This window comes from Aspergillus terreus, genomic scaffold, assembly GCF_000149615.1.
Source record: "Aspergillus terreus NIH2624 scaffold_1 genomic scaffold, whole genome shotgun sequence".
NCBI classification, from domain to species: domain Eukaryota; kingdom Fungi; phylum Ascomycota; class Eurotiomycetes; order Eurotiales; family Aspergillaceae; genus Aspergillus; species Aspergillus terreus.
In genome coordinates, this window is record NT_165972.1 from 273,723 (window position 1) to 291,852 (window position 18,130).

The 18,130-nt window shown below is 53.5% G+C and overlaps 5 protein-coding genes across 5 annotated transcripts; 2 read left to right on the forward strand and 3 right to left on the reverse strand.

The window, feature by feature from the left end:
- Positions 1–43: 43 nt before the first annotated feature.
- On the reverse strand, positions 44–1,549 carry ATEG_00090 (uncharacterized protein; the record flags this gene model as incomplete). Its single annotated transcript, XM_001210176.1, has 1 exon — positions 44–1,549. One exon carries the CDS (start codon positions 1,547–1,549, stop codon positions 44–46), a length of 1,506 nt encoding a protein of 501 aa, XP_001210176.1.
- A 405-nt stretch (positions 1,550–1,954) lies between these two features.
- ATEG_00091 (putative serine/threonine protein kinase ENV7) lies at positions 1,955–3,369 on the forward strand (the record flags this gene model as incomplete). The annotated part of the gene is made up of 3 exons (XM_001210177.1): positions 1,955–2,074; positions 2,145–2,763; positions 2,831–3,369. 3 exons carry the CDS (start codon positions 1,955–1,957, stop codon positions 3,367–3,369), a joined length of 1,278 nt encoding a protein of 425 aa, XP_001210177.1.
- A 671-nt stretch (positions 3,370–4,040) lies between these two features.
- Positions 4,041–6,018, forward strand: ATEG_00092 (putative MFS transporter; the record flags this gene model as incomplete). Its single annotated transcript, XM_001210178.1, has 8 exons — positions 4,041–4,234; positions 4,294–4,501; positions 4,555–4,571; positions 4,621–4,723; positions 4,773–5,221; positions 5,272–5,358; positions 5,404–5,457; positions 5,505–6,018. The coding sequence occupies 8 exons, from the start codon at positions 4,041–4,043 to the stop codon at positions 6,016–6,018; spliced, it is 1,626 nt and encodes a 541-aa protein (XP_001210178.1).
- Positions 6,019–6,105: 87 nt separating this feature from the next.
- Positions 6,106–8,073, reverse strand: ATEG_00093 (glycoside hydrolase family 43 protein; the record flags this gene model as incomplete). The annotated part of the gene is made up of 3 exons (XM_001210179.1): positions 6,106–7,169; positions 7,406–7,464; positions 7,526–8,073. The coding sequence occupies 3 exons, from the start codon at positions 8,071–8,073 to the stop codon at positions 6,106–6,108; spliced, it is 1,671 nt and encodes a 556-aa protein (XP_001210179.1).
- A 610-nt stretch (positions 8,074–8,683) lies between these two features.
- ATEG_00094 (uncharacterized protein) lies at positions 8,684–17,985 on the reverse strand (the record flags this gene model as incomplete). The annotated part of the gene is made up of 2 exons (XM_001210180.1): positions 8,684–10,781; positions 11,369–17,985. 2 exons carry the CDS (start codon positions 17,983–17,985, stop codon positions 8,684–8,686), a joined length of 8,715 nt encoding a protein of 2,904 aa, XP_001210180.1.
- Between the last annotated feature and the right edge of the window lie 145 nt (positions 17,986–18,130).

Genomic DNA, 18,130 nt, shown 5'->3' on the forward strand with positions numbered 1-18,130 from the left:
GCTTATACCAAAACATATTATACACACACACATATATTAAGGACTACCAGGCCACATCCATCATCTCCGTATCCTCATCCTGGTTTGGCTCGTACGGAGGAGGTGGTTCATTCGGATATTCTCCTTCATAGAAATACCCACCTGCATTACGTTCGATCGCCTCGAACTCCTCCCGCAGATTCCATGCCGATCTTGGAAACTTCGTGCCCTGTCCGGGATGTCGCTGTGCACGAAAGTCACAATCAAATAACTCCCCGCTTGCATCCGCCAGCAGATGCTCGAACGTTCCTTCAATCGTCCCGTCCCCCAGGAACTTCATCGTTCCTGTGCACAGACGTCCAGCTATCGGTGCGTATCCGCGAGATCGATCAGTCGCGCGCCATCGGAAAAAACATGCTTCGTGGATGTCGTCACGGTCTAGGTGAAAGACGTTGTACGGGCGTTCCGGCATGAACAAAACACCGGTCAGGTGGCCAATCTGGAACTCGCCCCAGACACTGGCATCCTCCAAACAGAGAGTAATGCCTGAATTGGACAGGTCGAGTCCTGCGACGTTGACTTCAACACAATAAGTTCCATTGATCAAGCCCAGCTTTGGGTTGTGGCTCTTTGGTGAGACCGTGTTCCGGTGCTTCAGATTCTTGGGCGATTCCTCGACTGGGGATGAAGCGTTGATATTGGTTCTGGACTGTACCGCTCCATAACCAGCTCGAGTACTCCGCGCCGTCTGCTTTTTCGCTGTTTGTTTGAGGGCTTCCTCGTTGGCTGCAGAATTAGCCGATGAAGCGGAGCGAGTAACCCCTCCTGGTCGGAAAGGACGAGACCGTCTTGCAGTCTGCAGCGGACGTGGATGGTTCCCGATCGCAGTTGGCTGGGTGTCTGAACTGGTTGGCTGCGAACTGAGTGTATTCGCAGGAGTGGTTGCTTTGGTGGCTGCCGGTTTCTTGACCCGGGACCCATCTTGACTCTCGTCCGCTTTTCGTTTCTTCGTTGAGTTAGGGTTCGTTGTGGCTTGATTAGGATCTACCCCAATATTCACGTTGATATTGATGTTGGCGTTCTGGACGTTGGCGGCAGACAGCCCCGTCATCGCAGCAGCGGTGATTGTCGCAGCAAGATCGTCATGGTCCGCCTTCCTCTTGATGCTTTTTCCCGCTGCGTCTTTCCCTTGCGCTTCTGTAAGCCTTTGAGCGTCGGCGAGTTCCTTCTTTGCTTTTCGGACATTCGCGTCCCATTCCTTTTTGAGCTCTTTTTCTAGCCGCTGCAGATGCGCGGGAACCGCCAGGATGCCCTGGTTCAAGGCGTCGAGTAATCGTTTGGCGGCGGTGCCTTTGTTGTCGGATGGCTGAAGCCCATAGTGTAGCAACTGAGCTCGATACCAATGCGCGGGATGGTCCTTCACGGGTGCCTGTCCAGGGGCGGGATGGAAGAGGATTTGGAGTTCTTGGACGGAGGCCCGGCGATGACGGTTCTGGTTGGAGCTGGTCACTAAGAAGTCACCATTGAAGTAGTGATAGTCGTGTCGAGATACCGGGGGCGGAAGCGACATGGTGGAAATGGATGAGAGACATAAGGGCAAGGAAGGGTACCTTATTGTGATCTGTGATATTGTTGCGATAAGAGATACTTACCATATTGGGGAAGGTCGATACGTGAGCGTAATATACTGTATTGGCGGTACGCCCCATCCGTCCACCTCATCATCGTCGTCGTCGCATCTCCTCTCACTACTACTGCTATTTCCTCGGAGTATACTGCACCTACCAACCTCCTTTGCTGTACTCTCATCGCGCCTCTCCCTCCTCCAAAATCCTCCCTTTCTCTCTTACTCTATATTTTTACTTCCCCTCCTATCTACTCCTCGTCGGTGGAGCAATCCCTCATCTCAACACCATCTCCTTAACTTCGCCGAGGAACTCCCCAACCGTGTAATCGGTGCACTGCAACTCTGACCATGGCGCAATACTTCTTTGACCTTCTATACAATTTCACAGATTGCATGTGCTGTTTTCCCAGCACGCCGCAGTTGAAGATCAACAACCGCAGCTTCAAGTTGCTCCGGCTTCTAGGTGAAGTACGCATACATCTCCGCGACGTTGGACCCCGTACCTCGCATGTTCGCAGCTGACCAGCCCCATCAATAGGGTGGCTTCTCCTACGTCTACCTGGTCCAAGACAAATCCACGTCCGAACTCTTCGCCCTCAAAAAGATCCGATGTCCATTCGGCCAAGAATCCGTCTCGCAGGCGCTGAAGGAAGTCGAGGCCTACACCCTCTTCACCTCGGAATCAAATATCATCCACTCCATCGATCACTGCGTCTCGACCGAATCCGGTTCCAAATTTCGTTCCGATGGGGGCGACGCAGGCTCGAAGACCGTCTACATCCTCCTCCCGTACTACCAGCGCGGTAACCTCCAAGACGCCATTAACGCCAACCTGGTCAACCACACTCGCTTTCCGGAGAAACAGCTGATGGTGCTGATGCTCGGAGTTGCAAAGGCGTTACGCGCGATGCACCAGTATCGAGTCAAGAGCGGCGCTGGCGCCACCCGCAAGGCCAAGGGGGTGCGACGGGAGGGCGAAGAGGCCGATGCGGAGGTTGGCATGCGCATGCCAAAACCGAAGCGCCGGGCTAGTCACAAGGTGGATGACGACGACGAGGAGGAGAACGAGCCGTTGATGGACAACGAGGTCACCCGGAGTCAGGAAGGGGTTCAGGATGGCGACGTGCGTCCGTACGCCCACCGGGACATCAAGCCAGGTAGGACGCCTGAATCGGATTGGGGCGCACCGCGCCCGAGGTTGAATGCCGCGCTGACACTACTTAGGGAACATCATGATTGCGGATGACGGCCAAACGCCTATTCTGATGGATCTTGGGTCGCTCGCCCCCAGTCCCATCGCCATTACCTCTCGTTCTCTCGCTCTGGCGGTTCAGGATACAGCCGCGGAGCACAGTACCATGCCGTATCGTGCACCAGAACTGTTTGACGTGAAGACGGGATCGATCATAGATACCAAGGTGGATATCTGGTCTCTGGGCTGCACTCTCTACGCGTGTTTGGTAGGCAAGAGCCCGTTCGAGGCCCGTAGTGAAGAAACCGGTGGCAGTCTGAGTATGTGTGTTCTGGGCGGAGACTGGCGATTCCCGGATGAGAAGCCCAATGCCGGCAAGGGCAAAGGAAAGGCGGGCGAGACGGCGCAAACCGACAACGCCACTATCAGCGCTCCGGTCAAGGATGTCGTGCGGAAGTGTCTGCAGGTTGAGCCAGCAGACCGACCCGACATTGATGAGCTGATTCAGATCATTACGGATGTCATCAAGGAACTACCTGGTGACGATGATGTCGCCAGCGGGTCGAATTGATCCGCCTCTACCGTTATCTGGCTGTTGTCGTCATGAGTGTATCGGGGTAAAGCTGTTTTCATATCCCTTCGCATGCCGTGCGCTGCTTCATGTATTGTCTGATATACCATACCTACTGGGACTGTATAATATGAGCCAATCCTGCACCACCTGGTGTACGTGGCGACGGACGTCACGATGTATCTTTAGCAAACACAACCGGGGAGGAAACTGCTCAACGAGCGCTAGTCGATCCTGGCGTTGAGGCGACAACAGAGAAAGGGGAATCCAGACGAGTGTGCGAAAAGCTTCTCCGCACCGCCCGCTGCCAATAATGACGTGCCTCCGGTCTTTTCTCCGCTCGCGCAGTCCGTTATCAACAACTAACCACCTCCTTTAGGCATGACTGATAGCCATGTGGACCCCCGTCGGCTGATATACATGCTCTGAGGGGAGCGCCATTTGTCCCAGCGGAAGCATTCCGACTGACTTATCGCAGGATCATCCACGGCAATGATAACCTGCGAGGTCACATCGGGAAATATCCAGAAAGGCGGGGGAGCGAGGCTTATATGCTGCGCTGTCCCTTGCCTGGGGGGATTCCGGTTCTCCCCAACTTTCACCTCTTATCCCCTCCTTCGACATCTTCTTCTGGAGCCATTGTCAGGACGTACAATCGTCTCTTGGGCACTATGGCGCACCAGGTGGACCGCAATGCCATTCCTGGCACCTTCACCCTGGTAGATTTGGAGCATACCATGGCCAGTCGTCATCTGGATCATGGCAACAGCGATATCGTTCTAGTACCGCAACCCTCGGACGACCCGGACGATCCTCTGAACTGGTCACCGCGACGGAAACTGCTGTCAACCATCTGTGTCAGCGCGTGAGTCTTACAGTACCAGTCCGGGTGAATAGGAGCTAATCAGCCTTGGTGCGCTGCAGCTACACCCTCTTCACAGGAATTGGTACCTCTGTGGTTTATTCCGTACTCGTGCCTCTGTCCGAGGCAACAGGCGTTTCCGTCGGCACACTCAACCAAGGGACTGGGTATATGTTTCTGCTCGCTGGCTGGGGGTTGTTGTTCTGGCAGCCTTTTGCCTTGCAGTATGGGAAACGTCTGACGTACCTTCTCTCTTGTATTGGGACAATCGTAAGTCCAAGTATATTATACCATTGTGGCCAACTGTGTCTGACCAGCGACAGGGTACGTTAGTATGGGGGTAAGTCCAGATTATACCCGCCGAGACTGCCTATCAACTAACAACTCAGTCCATACATTAAAAGCAATGGCGAATGGATCGGCCGCAGTATCCTGTGCGGGTTCTTCATTGCCCCGATTGAAGCTCTGCCAGAAGTATCCGTCACTGACGTGGTACGTACGCTTCGACCAACCCTATGTCTACAGCTAACACCAGTCCTAGTACTTCACTCACGAACGCGGCACGTACATGGCTCTCTACGCATTTTTCCTCGCAGGCAGCAACTACTTTGCCCCCGTTATCTGTGGCTTCATCGCACAGTATCACGGGTGGAGATGGGTATTCTACTGGCCGGCCATTTTCATCGCGGTGACTGTGGGTTTCCTGTTCTTCTTCATGGAAGAGACAAACTATACGCGGCATACGGTTGGCACGGCTTCAGCTGCCGGCCTTACCTCTTCTGCTACTAGTTCCGAAAAGGGAGACAAGGAGAAAACGCCGGCAGATGCCGCTCCACAACAGGACGCAGAGTATGGTGTTGTGTCGAATTACAGCAAGAGGACCTTTGCCCAGAAACTGGCTATCATCGGCCCGACGCAGCCCAACAACATGCTTCGACGATTCTGGCATATCCTGTATTACGTGAGCTGGCCGGTGGTGTTCTACGCAGGGTATGTCATTCATCCCAACACAGATTGTCGTCGCCATCTAACAAATGTAGATTTTCGTATGGTTCGTATCTCATCTGGTTCAACATCCTCAACGGCACGGCATCCATCATCCTCGGCTCTGCGCCTTACAATTTCGGGTTCGTAACTCCCACCACACGGTTAGTTATAGCTAATAAATTTAGGTCGTCCATGGTCGGGCTGAGCTATGTTGCATGCTGCATCGGTGTGATTCTTGGGTCAGTGAATCCCAGCCGTCATCCATATCTAGTCTAATCGTCAACAGCTCGCTCTTCACCGGCCGGTTCAGTGACTGGCTCACCATCCGACTGGCGCGCCGCAACAATGGTGTCATGGAAGCCGAGCAGCGCCTGTGGCCCTTCCTTGTCTGTCTTATCACTGTGCCCGGCTCCCTGATCCTCTGGGGTGTCGGCGCAGCGCACGAAATTCACTGGTTTGGTTTGCTGGTGGCCATGTGCGTTCTTGCGTCCGCAAACACCTGCGGCGTCACCCTGAGCGTCAACTATCTGGTCGACAGCTACAGTGAGGTGAGTGGTGATGCCATGTCCAGTATCATCCTGGTGCGGAACACTATGTCGTTCGCCTTCAACTATGGGATTACGCCGTGGATCGAGAATCTAGGGTACCAGAACTGCTTCATCTCGGCCGCGTTCATCGGTGTGGCATGCTCGGCGGTCTTCCTCTTCATGATTAAATACGGCAAGACGTTCCGGACGCGCTCGCGGGCCAAGTACTGGGACATTGTGGTCGAGAATCGGGCACGGGGAATGGGCCATTAGCATTGCTCCAAATATACGATGTGACATGATACACATAAGCAACAATCATGAATTAAACCTATATACAAACGTTTATCTTCCAATCGATCACTTCAAGTGGATATCTCCCTTCTCGTCATACCCGATCTCGCGCATGCGCACACTGCGCAAGTGGCTCACGCCACCGGACATCTCACAGTCATGATAGAACAAATACCATTTTCCGCGGAATTCAGCAATAGAATGGTGCGTCGTCCAGCCGATCACAGGCTCCAGAATACGGCCGCGGTACGTAAACGGGCCGAATGGGCTATCGCCGACAGCATACACGAGGTAGTGCGTGTCGCCGGTCGAGTACGAAAAGTAGTACTTGCCATTATACTTGTGCATCCAGGCGGCCTCGAAGAAGCGGCGCTCGTGGTCATCAGCAGCGATGGGCTGGCCGTTCTCGTCGAGAATCTCGAGCTCACGCACAGGTGTATCAAAGCTGAGCATATCCTCGCTCAGACGGGCAACACGCGGAAACAGCGCCTTCACACCAGGCCCAGCAGGCTCCTGCGGGCCCTGCTTCGACGCATCGAAGACCGTCCACTCGCCGGCCTCGTTGCGACTCCAGCACTGCAGCTGGCCACCCCAGATACCACCGAAGTAGAGATACCCGCGGCCGTCGGCGTCGTCGACAAACGAGGCCGGGTCGATGCTGTAGCTGCCGGGGATGTAGGAGGGCTCGGCCTTGAAGGGGCCGGCCGGGTCGTCGGCGACGGCGACGCCGATGCGGAAGATGCCGTCGTGGTCGCGCGCCGGGAAGTACAGGTAGTATTTGCCGTCCTTGGTGGCGGCGTCGGGCGCCCACAGCTGCTTGGAGACCCACGGCACGTCGGCGGCCGTCAGCGCGACGCCGTGGTCGGTGACGGGCCCGCCGACCTCGTCCATCGACAGCACGTGGTAGTCGACCATGTCATACTGGTCGCCGTTGTCGTTGAACTGGATGTCGGTCTCGCGGTCGTGCGACGGGTAGATGTACAGTTTGCCGTTGAAGACGTGCGCGGATGGGTCCGCCGTGTACATGTGCGTGACGAGGGGTGGGCTGGCCATTTTGTATGAGGGGGAATTGAGGATTGAGGGCTGGTGCAGGTGGTGAGTGCCGTGGATGAAGCCATAGTGGCGTCGGTCTATATATTAGCGTGTGTTTTATCCGCCACAGGCTAAACAACGCCCTCAATGGAATTACCCCGCGGCACGCCGCGGGTAAATGGCGTCTTGGTATTGGGTTTATCCTAGTTGACATTTGTCCTTTGTACCCAGGTACCAAGTAGTTAGTTAGTATTCACGGTGCAAAGCCGAGTACGTAAGCGCTTGTGCACAGATCACTCAGCCCTATGAAGTATAATCGTCCACGGGTGTTTACCGGCACTGCCATAGGTAGTCTTCCCCGTCTCACTGTATGTATTATATTCCTCAATCCATCTGTACAACATTTAGTATATATCATAACCACTTCCACTGAAAAGTAAAGCGAAAATCAAACCGATCCCGACAAAGCGCCTGCTGCCATTCCCGCTCCATCCGCTCCAACATCTCCTCGACAGTCTCCCGTCTATCCATAAACATCCACGAAATATCCGGCACATTCGGCACAACAAAGTGCAAAGGGACATCACACCCGCCTAGCCCAATAAAGCTTCCGAACCAGCGGCGCTTCTCCTCAATATCCACGTCCCAATCACGGTCCACGACGACCTGCGCCGGAACCGCAATCGGGTACATGTAAGTCTCCGGGACGGGGGGCCATACCTGGTGGTAGTAGGTGAACAGGGCATCCAGCTGCGCCGAGGTCAGGAGGTGGTAGGCGAGGAGCGTCTTGGGGAAGTCGGGGTGCGGACGTCCCGTTGAAATGGATACTAGAGGCGCGAGTGGCGTTCGAAGGAGGTCGAGCAGGTCGAGGAATTCAGGGGACAGCCTTGACTGCGACTGTTGTTGTTCCTGTAGCATGCGGGTGAGCTCTTCTGTAGAGGTGGGGGAGTATAGGAGCCCCAGGAAGGAGAAGTCGGGGGACTCGTGGTCGTCGTTCGTCATTGTGTGGATGTATATATAACTGGCTTGAGTCAGCTGAGGTTTTGAATGAGGGGAGATTGTTCAGGTTGGGAGCCCTGGTTGTATTAGTTGAGATGTGCCCTGAGCGAAGATGAGTAGTTGAACGAGACGATGGGCATATTTATATCGCTTGGAGAGTACCAGTACTCTGCTTCAGACAAAGGATCAAAGGGTTCGAGGCCATGAGCAGGGGTCATCCTCGGCTGATGCCGAGCTCTTTGTGAGGAATGAAGCGGTTGTATTCACAATCGGCTTTGTTGTCTTTGTAGTCATCGGCGTAGGGGCGAAGAGCAAGATGGAAAGAATCTAATTGTCTGAACTAGGCCTTTGTAAGTCTCCTGTTACTCTCCAGGAGTTCTCAAACATACCCATTCATTGACAAAAGCCCTGAGCTTAGGAATGGAGACGGACACTTGTATAATCTCACAGCCTTCTGGCAAACTCTGTTGTACGGAAAATGCCACATACGTGGAGATGTGCGTGTTCGGTCAGTACGAATCTTCAGGGAAATAGTATAGTCAAACATCAAATGATATTAGCAACTATGAGATACGTAGGGTGCATGTGACACCGATATGCAAAAAACAGGCAGCTAGCTAGATTGATCAGTCACTTGAGGCAATCCAACATGCTTGTTGATCCAGTTGAAAACCGTATTATGCCACATAAGCGCATTCTCGGGGTTCAGCACCCAATGGTTCTCGTCGGGGAAAGTAAGAAACTGACTCTCCACTCCGCGCATCTGCAGAACGTTGAACGCCGCAAGACCCTCAGCGATCGTCAACCGATAGTCTAGTTCGTTGTGGATGATCAAATGAGGTGTCTGCCAGTGCTCCGTAAAGCGAGACGGGTCCCACCGGTCCCAGTTCTCGGGAACTTTCCAAAGTGGACCCTGAAGATCATGCAGAGGGAAGTACATTTCCTCACTGCTCATCATCGAATGCATACTGAAAACACCATCGTGCGTGACGAGGGCTTTGAAGCGACGGCCGAGCGGATGACCCTGAATCCAGTTCATCATGTATCCGCCATACGAAGCCCCGAGTGCCACGGCTCGAGTGGTATCGACGTAGTCCAAGTTTTGTTCAATAAAGTCGAACCCCTTTTCGATATCGATATAGGGCAGCCCGCCCCAGGAGCCTCTAATGGCATCAGTGAAGGGCTGTCCATACCCGGTGCTGCCTCTTGGATTGGGCGTGATGACGACATATCCTTGCTCGGCGAAGACCGCAGGGTTCCAACGAGTACTCCATTGGTCATTCCATGCTCCTTGGGGCCCGCCATGAATCAGATACGCTAGTGGATATTTGTTGCCAGGTTTGAAATCGGATGGCTTCACTACCCATGCGTGGATAGGGTGGTCTTCAGCACCCCTATACCATATTTCGTCAACTTGGGCGGGTGACAGTCCAAAGGTAGCGCCACCGCGGCCAAGGGATGAAATCACACGGATATCGGATGGGTGTTCGGTATCGATGATCGACCACACGCTGTTATCCAACAAGCTGTTGCTCGAAATGAGCAGTTTGGAAGAGGAGTCGCTAGTCGCAGGATATACATCGTTCACGTGACCCGAGTGGGTAAGCTTCTTAAGTATATCCGGGGTGGAGTGCCGGATATTAGAGAGCGGCAATTGATAGACCACTCCTCGGCCGTGCTCCTCAACCTGGACGAACAGGGATTGGTCATCATTGGAGAAGGTCAGACCGTAAGGGCTGAGAGGCCAAAGACCTTCGCCATCAGGAGACGCGAATATTTCTATCATCTCTCCGTTCCAGGGGTTGGGTACGTATAGGATTCTGTTTTTGTCGGATTCGTAACCATCCTCGCGCATCGCTAGAAGGGCAATCGCGCTTCCGTCGGATGAAAGGACAGGCGATGACATGGCCCCTTCCAGGCCCTTCATAGCATGTACCTTCGTCTTGATCTCGTTCATACTCGTCCAGGAGAACATCGGGCAGTAATAGCATGAGCAAGAAGTGTGCGTTGCCGGATTCAGCTTCGGATCTTTCGCCACGAAGACAATTGCCGACGGACTGATATCAAAATCACCCGTGCCTCCGAACGGAGGAATTGGCGACTCCACCCCAGTCAGCCCGCAGACAGAGATCAGGTTCGTCAACCCTGAGACGGAGTACTTCCCCGAATTCCGAGTAGCCGGGTTGACTGGCATGCGCTGGAGCAAGCCGTAGAAAATTGCATTCTTCTGGGGCTCAATGTAAGAGTCCCAATGTCTCACAAAAAGCGAGTTATACAACCGTCCCGTGCTGTGCGGCTTCTTGGCGTCATGCGGGTTGAAGAGAGACCCGTCCGGGTTGGCCTTACCTGTGACTGCAAAGCCGATCTTTCCCGGTTCAATGACGGTCACCTTCAAATCCGACACCGGTCCTGGGACTGTTCCAGCCGTATAAGTCTTATCGACTTCTCGCGCATGCCCGACGATAAAGCTCGTGTTGCCATTCGCCTTTGTTTTCAACCAGACCAGCTGGTCGCTGTTGTCCAACCACTGCGGGGAACTGGCGCCGGGATCATTGCAAATGAGAGCAGAACGGCCGGTGGCAATATCGAGGACCTTGATTTCATTTGTCTTGGAGTGCGACTCGAAAGAATATGACGTTTGGGTGTACACCGCCAAGGTCCCTGATGAGTTGGGGATGGCGCTCGAACGCCGAGGGGCACCAAGAAGCACCCTAATCAGTCAATCAGTTAGCAGGAGTCTCAAATATGAAGTAGTAAGCACTGCAGGACCGGGTTGAAGCTTGCAAGATGAAAGAGCAGGTCCACTTACTCGGGAGTAAACTTCATTGATCTGATGGTCATGTCACTCACGGTCTGATAAGCGATAAGATACGGGAGTGCCGACTCTATGCAGAGATTAGCACGGATGGAAGTTGTAAGGGGAGATGAATACCTTGATGTACAAGAGAAAGGATGAAGGATAGGGGGACCGCACTTGGATAAGCACAAGGGATGGAGGGGATGAATGAGGAGAAAGCGGAGAAGCATGCAATGCTTATCACGTTGCCTGTTGCGGTGACCTCATGCAGGAACCCGCAAACAGTGCAAACAACCCAATCGGGTATCAGCATCATACAGGTTCGCGGAGCTACCTATGCATAGAATGGCAACAATATCGAACGACTTGGGACTCGGATATATTATCGAACACAGAAATCAGTTTTCCATTAAACCGTAGAATTACAGAACAGATAGACATCGAGAAACACCATAACCTCGCGAAATATCATCAACACTCCCAGTCATATATCTCCTCTACTCCTCTTCTTCCTCACTCTCATCCTCCTCCATGCCCTCCGCCGCTGTCACAGTAAACGTAGGAGCCTGGTCCACTCCAACATAGCTGTCACTCATCAGGTAGAGCGTCAACTCATGCTCACCCGGCGTAGGCACGATGTACTCCAAACGCAGATCCAACTTGCGTCCAATAGTAACCCGCTTGATGGCCAGCAAGTTCTTCGTCTTCTCATCTCCCACAACCAACCACCAGTTCTCCATCTTCTTGCCGGGATAGAAGGGAGCGTGGACAGTCGTGTCAGGTTCCTCGTCCTCTTCGACCTCGCGTTCGATCTTAATCTTCAAGTACGCAGGCTCGCCAGACGTGATATTCTCGGGATCCTCCACCTGGAAGTCAAGCTCGATGTTGGGGTATTTCTCATTGGTAAAGGCAGCTGCTTGGGCAAGCTGCTTGTTGTCCAGACCCAGCCGCTTGACCAGAGTACCGTAGTCCTTATTCTCAGACGGGTCCATGGCCTCCATGAACTCGAAGATGTCGTTGATGTTATACTCGTTGGCCACCTTGATAGCCTCTGGACCAAAGTGAGGAATCTGCTTAAGAGGACTATCCCGATCCCACATAGCCTGGACGACCATTTGAGACATCTCCATGGCATTCATGGCATTGAGATGACCCTCCGAAGACAGAACATCCACACATGCGCTGAGAAGGTTGAGAACCTTGCTGACAATGACCTCTTGATCCTTGGCAAGGTCAATGGGCAACTGCATGCGCGAGAAGTGAGCCTGCAGGAGGACGAACGCTTTGAAGTGTGGCGAGTCGTAGGCTGTCTGAGACATCTTAACAGGTACTCGGTCGTACACGCGGCGCAGGATGTGGTCCTCATGGCGACGCATCTGGATCGACTCGAACTCAGTGGCCGATGTGATGATCTCCAAGATACCCTTGAGCTTGGTCCGGGCAGACAAGGAGAGAAGGAACGTCTGCATGGTGATGAAGGAGATGTTGTAGTAGGCACCAATCATGGCAGCATTAAGAGGCGAGACGCTATCATCTTCCTCATCCAGATCAATGATCTTAGCCTCGGACAGCTCCTTCAGCGTGTTCTCCACAAGCTCCGACAGGAACGTGCTTAGACCCTCATGACTAACGTCAGTAAGACCGTAGAAGCTGGGATTGGCGAGCAGACGACGGTAGAAGTAGGTATACGTCATCCAGTCCACAGCGTCTTGAGTAGAAGAGATCGTCCTGGTGCTAATTTCGGTCACGAACGCATCGTGCAGATAGGCCTGCAGATGGCTCTCCACTGGAAGCGCTTCGTTGAGGAATTTCTTGTAATACTCACGCTTCACAGCGGGTACCATGAGAACACCGCGCCCAATTTTGTCTTCACCCGGGCGCGAAGCCTTGCCAAACATTTGTAGAATCTCGCTGATCGGGTAGTCAATATAGCGATGTTCACGACCCTCGAAGAATTGGGTGCCCATGACAATCACCAAATGTGCTGTCAAGTTCAGTTCCCAGCAAACGTCACGAGAAGCAAGCAACACTTGGATCGCACCGATGGTGAAAAGGTGCGAAACGATCTTCTTATCCGTGGCACTCAGCGCCTCGTGATAGTACCCAATACCATGAGACAACGATTCAGCCAACGTCCGTTCTTGAACCCGTTCAAGAAGAGGAGCAAGCTCATTAACGTCCGCGTGGAGGAACCGATCTTCATCATCGTCCGTAGCGCAGGCAGTTAGGATGTCAATGGCTGTGGCACGAGTCTGCTTGCGATTGGGCACGAACACAATCGCTGGCTTATCCGGCGACAATTGCAGGACGGAAAGATAGGCAGGACGAGCCATCGCCAGCATGAGAGAGGGAAAGTGAGGAATGGTGAAGGATTGGAGATGGAGTTCAAGAGGGACTGGACGGGCGTGGGGACTGAAGTTGTAGATGGTGTGTTTGTTGGCACCAATCCACTCTCCAATGTCGCGCGCATTAGCAAGGGGTACACTCAGGCCAACAATGCGCATGCCGTTCTCGAGCTGGAGCGCAATCGAGTGCATGCGGGAGACGACCACTTCATAGACATAACCGCCATAACCTCCGATCATATGAAGCTCATCCGCGATGAACAACTGGACAGTCTGAACATTCTTGCGTCGTTGCCATTGTCTTGACAGAACGTCCCACTGTGTGGGAGTGGCCAGCACCAAGTCGGCCCGCTCCAGAAGCTTGAGATCCGCCGTCGTTTCGCCAGTGAGCTTAACAATATTCTTGCCACCAGCCAATTTGCTCAAGCGCTTTTCCCAGTCAGCAAGACGAAGATCAACTAGCTCCTGGAAGGGAGCCACGTAGACTGCCCGACCACTACCCTCTTGGGACCAGTGACGCAACAAAGCAAGCTCAGCGCAAACGGTTTTACCACTGCCTGTTGGCGCACCGACGAAGACATTGTCATCGGTGTCGAAGAGCGACTTGAATGTCTGTGTTTGGATCTTGTTGAACACCTGCCAGTCAGGGTACAGTTGCTGGTACTCCTCACGCTTGAGGGCCTTGACGGGGGCTCTCTGCATGTCCAACAGAGGGGTGTGCGGGGGGAAGCGCTCGGGAAGGATCAACTTCTGGAATGACACAGCGATCTTAGTCTCCGAGTGCATCCAGCGGTCGGAAACAAGAGAGATGAAGTAGTTCGGAGGCATCGGCTCGGTGATAGGGACAGTGAATTCGACGAGGTGTTCGTTCATCTCAGCCTCAGCATAATCTCTCCGGAGCAGGAACTGGTCATGGAACAGAATTTCTTCACCGTCACAGTCTTCAACCAAGATCCAGAAGTCCTGCGCATTTCCATGGATGGACTCATCCCACACAAAGTTTGGAGTGATGGTCAACTCAACACGAAGCATGGACCGGGTGATGGGCTGCACCTGAGCCTGAACTTCCAGACGAGGGAACTTGGAGACAAGATCACAGACAACACGTCCAGCCTTGGGCATACCCAGGAGCTCACCCATACGGGGAGGATCAAGGTCAAAGTAACTCGACCAGGGCACATCGATTCGCTCAGCCTTCTGCATGATGTCCCTAGGGCAGTTAGGGAACTGTCGGAGAGGCGTCATTGTCGGCCACATGCGTCTCTCGGCCATCTTGCAGAGATCAAGTGCAGTCTTCGCAACGGATGACCAACCCTTCTTCAATGAAATCTCAAAGATCGCGCGCAAGATACGACCAGCCGACTGGGTGACGTAGACCATGTCGGCCATTAAAGCGAGACCTTCTAGCTTAAGTCGCGAGATATAAGCTTGCAGAAGGACGTTGATCTTCGAGTGGGGCTCATCAATACCCTCTTTGACGGGAACGGGTACACGGCCCAACAGCTTGGCCAGCTCAAGCTTCTCATCCTGACGAACTGGGATGTACTTGAACTCATCGCTGAGTGCGAAGATGCGGAACAATTCGATGGTCGTGATGGAAGGTTGAAGGTGTTGCGAATAGGTCAGCATCGAGTTGTGGCCGATGTAGTAGTGGGATGCAATGCGTCCCAACTCAGTCGACTGTAGGCGACCAGTCTTCTTCTCGTACTTGACAAGTCCAGCTCTCTCCAAGATCGTCGCCGCTGAGTGAACGAGGTCGACACGCTTCTGCTCCAGGGCATCGTCGTTTTCATAGTCTGCACCAACACTGTACAGACCTGGAGAACGGAGCATACGGACGAAGAGATATGTATAACCAAGCCAGTCCACACCTTCATCACGAGTGCGAATGTTTCCGAGAACGATTTCGGCATTCATGTTGTCAGCCAGCTTGCTCATAAGCTGACTCTCGATTGGCAATTGCTGGTTCATCAAGGAGAGGTAATATTGGATCTCTGTCTGCGAGGTGATGATAATACCTTCACCAAACGTGTCGTACTGGGGTCGTCCAGCACGTCCCAACATTTGGAGAACATCCTGCGGACTGAGCTCGACCCAGCTACCCTTTTCTGGGGAGTAGATCTGAGTACCCTTGATGATGACGGTATGTGCGGGAAGGTTAACACCCCAGGCCAGAGTGGCCGTGCAGACCAGAACCTGGAGACTGCCATCAGCGAAGAGGGCCTGAACTGAATCACGATCAGCAAGACTCAGTCCAGCATGATGGATACCGAATCCATAAGGCAACAGGTCCTTGAGCGATGGGTCGTCGACCGATTCGGCTTCTTCCGACAAGATAGCCCTGCTCGCAGCGTCGCTTCGAAGGATCTGGCCGATAGTTTCCATCTCCAGAGCCTTATCCCTGATGTACTTGGCGGTCTTAGCAGTCTCCTTCCGGGAGTGGACGAAGATCAGCATCTGGTTCCTGCGCTGGCCGACTTGTTCCATGACTTTATTGTAACAAATGTCGTTCATCGTCTTGAGCTGCTTGATGGCCTTTTTGTCCGTAACACCGATGAACTCCTGCTTCAACGGGCATGGCCTGAAAGATCCATCGAAATGGAAGAGACCCTTGACAGGGTCCACTCGCAAGAAGTTTCCGACATCGCGATAGTTGGGGAGAGTGGCACTCAGACCGACGATACGAACAGGTTCTCCAGTTTGCTCGCCCTTGCGGATTGTCCTGCTGACAATGCTCTCAATGACAGGGCCACGCTCGTCGTGAAGCAAATGAATCTCGTCGATGATCAGGAGGTGGACAAGCCTGGTGTAACTGGTTTCCGATGCTTTTCTTGTGATAACGTCGTACTTCTCCGGGGTGGTTACAATAACCTGGGTTTCAGCGATTTGCTGCTTCGTGAGCTGACGGTCACCAGTCAATTCAGAGACTCGGATACCGTATGGCTCGAGACGTTTGCCAAGGTTTCCGACTTGCTCCTGGACCAAGGCTTTCAGAGGAGAGATGTAGATAATCTTGAAGTCATCAAGCATGATTTGACCGGTCTCCGGATTGCGGTTTTTCCCAATCTCGCGGAGAATAGTGAGCATAGCAACGTTGGTCTTTCCGGAACCCGTAGGAGCACAGACCAACATATTACCATCGTCATGGAAAGCTGTCGGGTAACACTTGGTCTGGATACGGTTGAGCTCCTTTGAGCTACCGAAACCAGGGCGAGCCCAGTCAGGCAATTCGGTTGTCGGAATGAGCTTCTCTCCGGGGTCTCGCTTAGCCTTCGGAGGTGGGACGTGAATCTCCTCGTAACCCTTAAATGTCCGCTTCGTAGAACCTTGAGGGAGCTTGACGTTGGGGTTCGTCATGAGATGGTTACCCTGATGGAAAACGAGGTTCTCGAGATTGATAAGTCTCTTGGGCTGCAGGCCGCGAACGAGTTCACCGTCGGCTTGCTTCTGTTCTGGTTGGGGTGCACTGGGTACATCGACGTCCATCAAGTCAAGCTTGATCTTCTTCTCCGGTCTGCCGGTCTCTCCACGGGCAGTCTTTCCGCGAATCTCATCAAGGATGGCGCGATGTCCAGCTTCGACCATTTCACTTTCGACTAGATTCCGGGCATCTGCGTCTTCAGCCACTCGTCGCCAACGCGTCACCCAGACAATCTTATCGCGGTTCGTGACCAGTTTGGCGACCAGATCAGGATGATCGTAATCGAAGAGTTCCATCAGGTCGTTTTCGACCTCACGTAGCGGCTTCTCTTCGCCATCCTCTCCTTTTCCACCGAGAATGTCGAGGGCCTGGGTAGCCTTCTCATGCTGTATATGGGCATCGGAATAGGCGTTTCCAATTTGACGTTGGAGCCAGTAGGCATCGATTTCCCGAGCAGGTATCGTAAGTCCCTTGGCTCCGCGATCGTCGTCACGACCGACGCCACCATCTATGACCATTTCCTCGGTGTCTTCAAGGCCTTCAAGATCTGCCTTCTCTGCCGTTGTGTCTTCCATGTCCTGTTGATCTGCTTCTTCCTCCTCTGATTCGTCCTCATCGCGCACTTCGTCGACTGTACCCATGCGGTCTTCGTCTTCGTCTTCTTCGTCGAACACGACAGCGACACCTTGGCGTTCATCGAGCTCGCCTTCACCCTCGCCCTCCAGGCCGCCACCCATATCTTCATCTTCGTCCTGTGCATCGTAGTCTGTAATTTTCTTCCCAAGGTTCACCAATTCGTTGAACTCCTTGGGGTTCATCGAGCTACCAAGCAAGTCGTCGATTTCCTTTTTCTTATCGAAATCCTTCATTTCTTCGTCCTTCAGCAGCTCCAGCACGGCGTCGGCAGCGCTCCGAACGACTTCGTGAGGGACATCGCCGAGGTGACCCGCGGTCATGGTGAGGATGAGATCGTAGGTTGCGCGGGTGGCAGGGGTGCGAGGACGGTACTTCAGGCCTTCGACGAGGGCATCGGCGGCGGATAGGATGCCCTGTCCCCGTAATTGTGCCGGTTGGCCACGCTGACGTTTTTTCTGCTCGCGCGCGAGCACATCCTCGCCCTCTCGAATAGCGCCTCGTTCGATCTCCATCGGCCCCGCGGCCTTCTTCTTTGTCTTCGGTGCATTGTCACGAGCCACTCTGGAGCCCATTTCCCGGATTCCAATGCGACCTGCGAGGGACTCCGGGTCGCCGGTGGCTTCATCGTTGACGCGAGAAATGAAACGACGGTCCGCCTGGAGAACCAGGTTGGACATCGCCGAGTATTTGTACTGAGAAATATTTTGGTCCGCCATTTTGACGAAGGAGGAATGCAAATGACAGAATTCAGAAATCACAAAACGATCGTGTTACGACTGACAAGAAGTCGTCTGGGCTCGGTGGAGCTCAGAATCAGCCGGCGCGTCGAAACTCCTGCGACAACGTAAAAAAAATGAATTC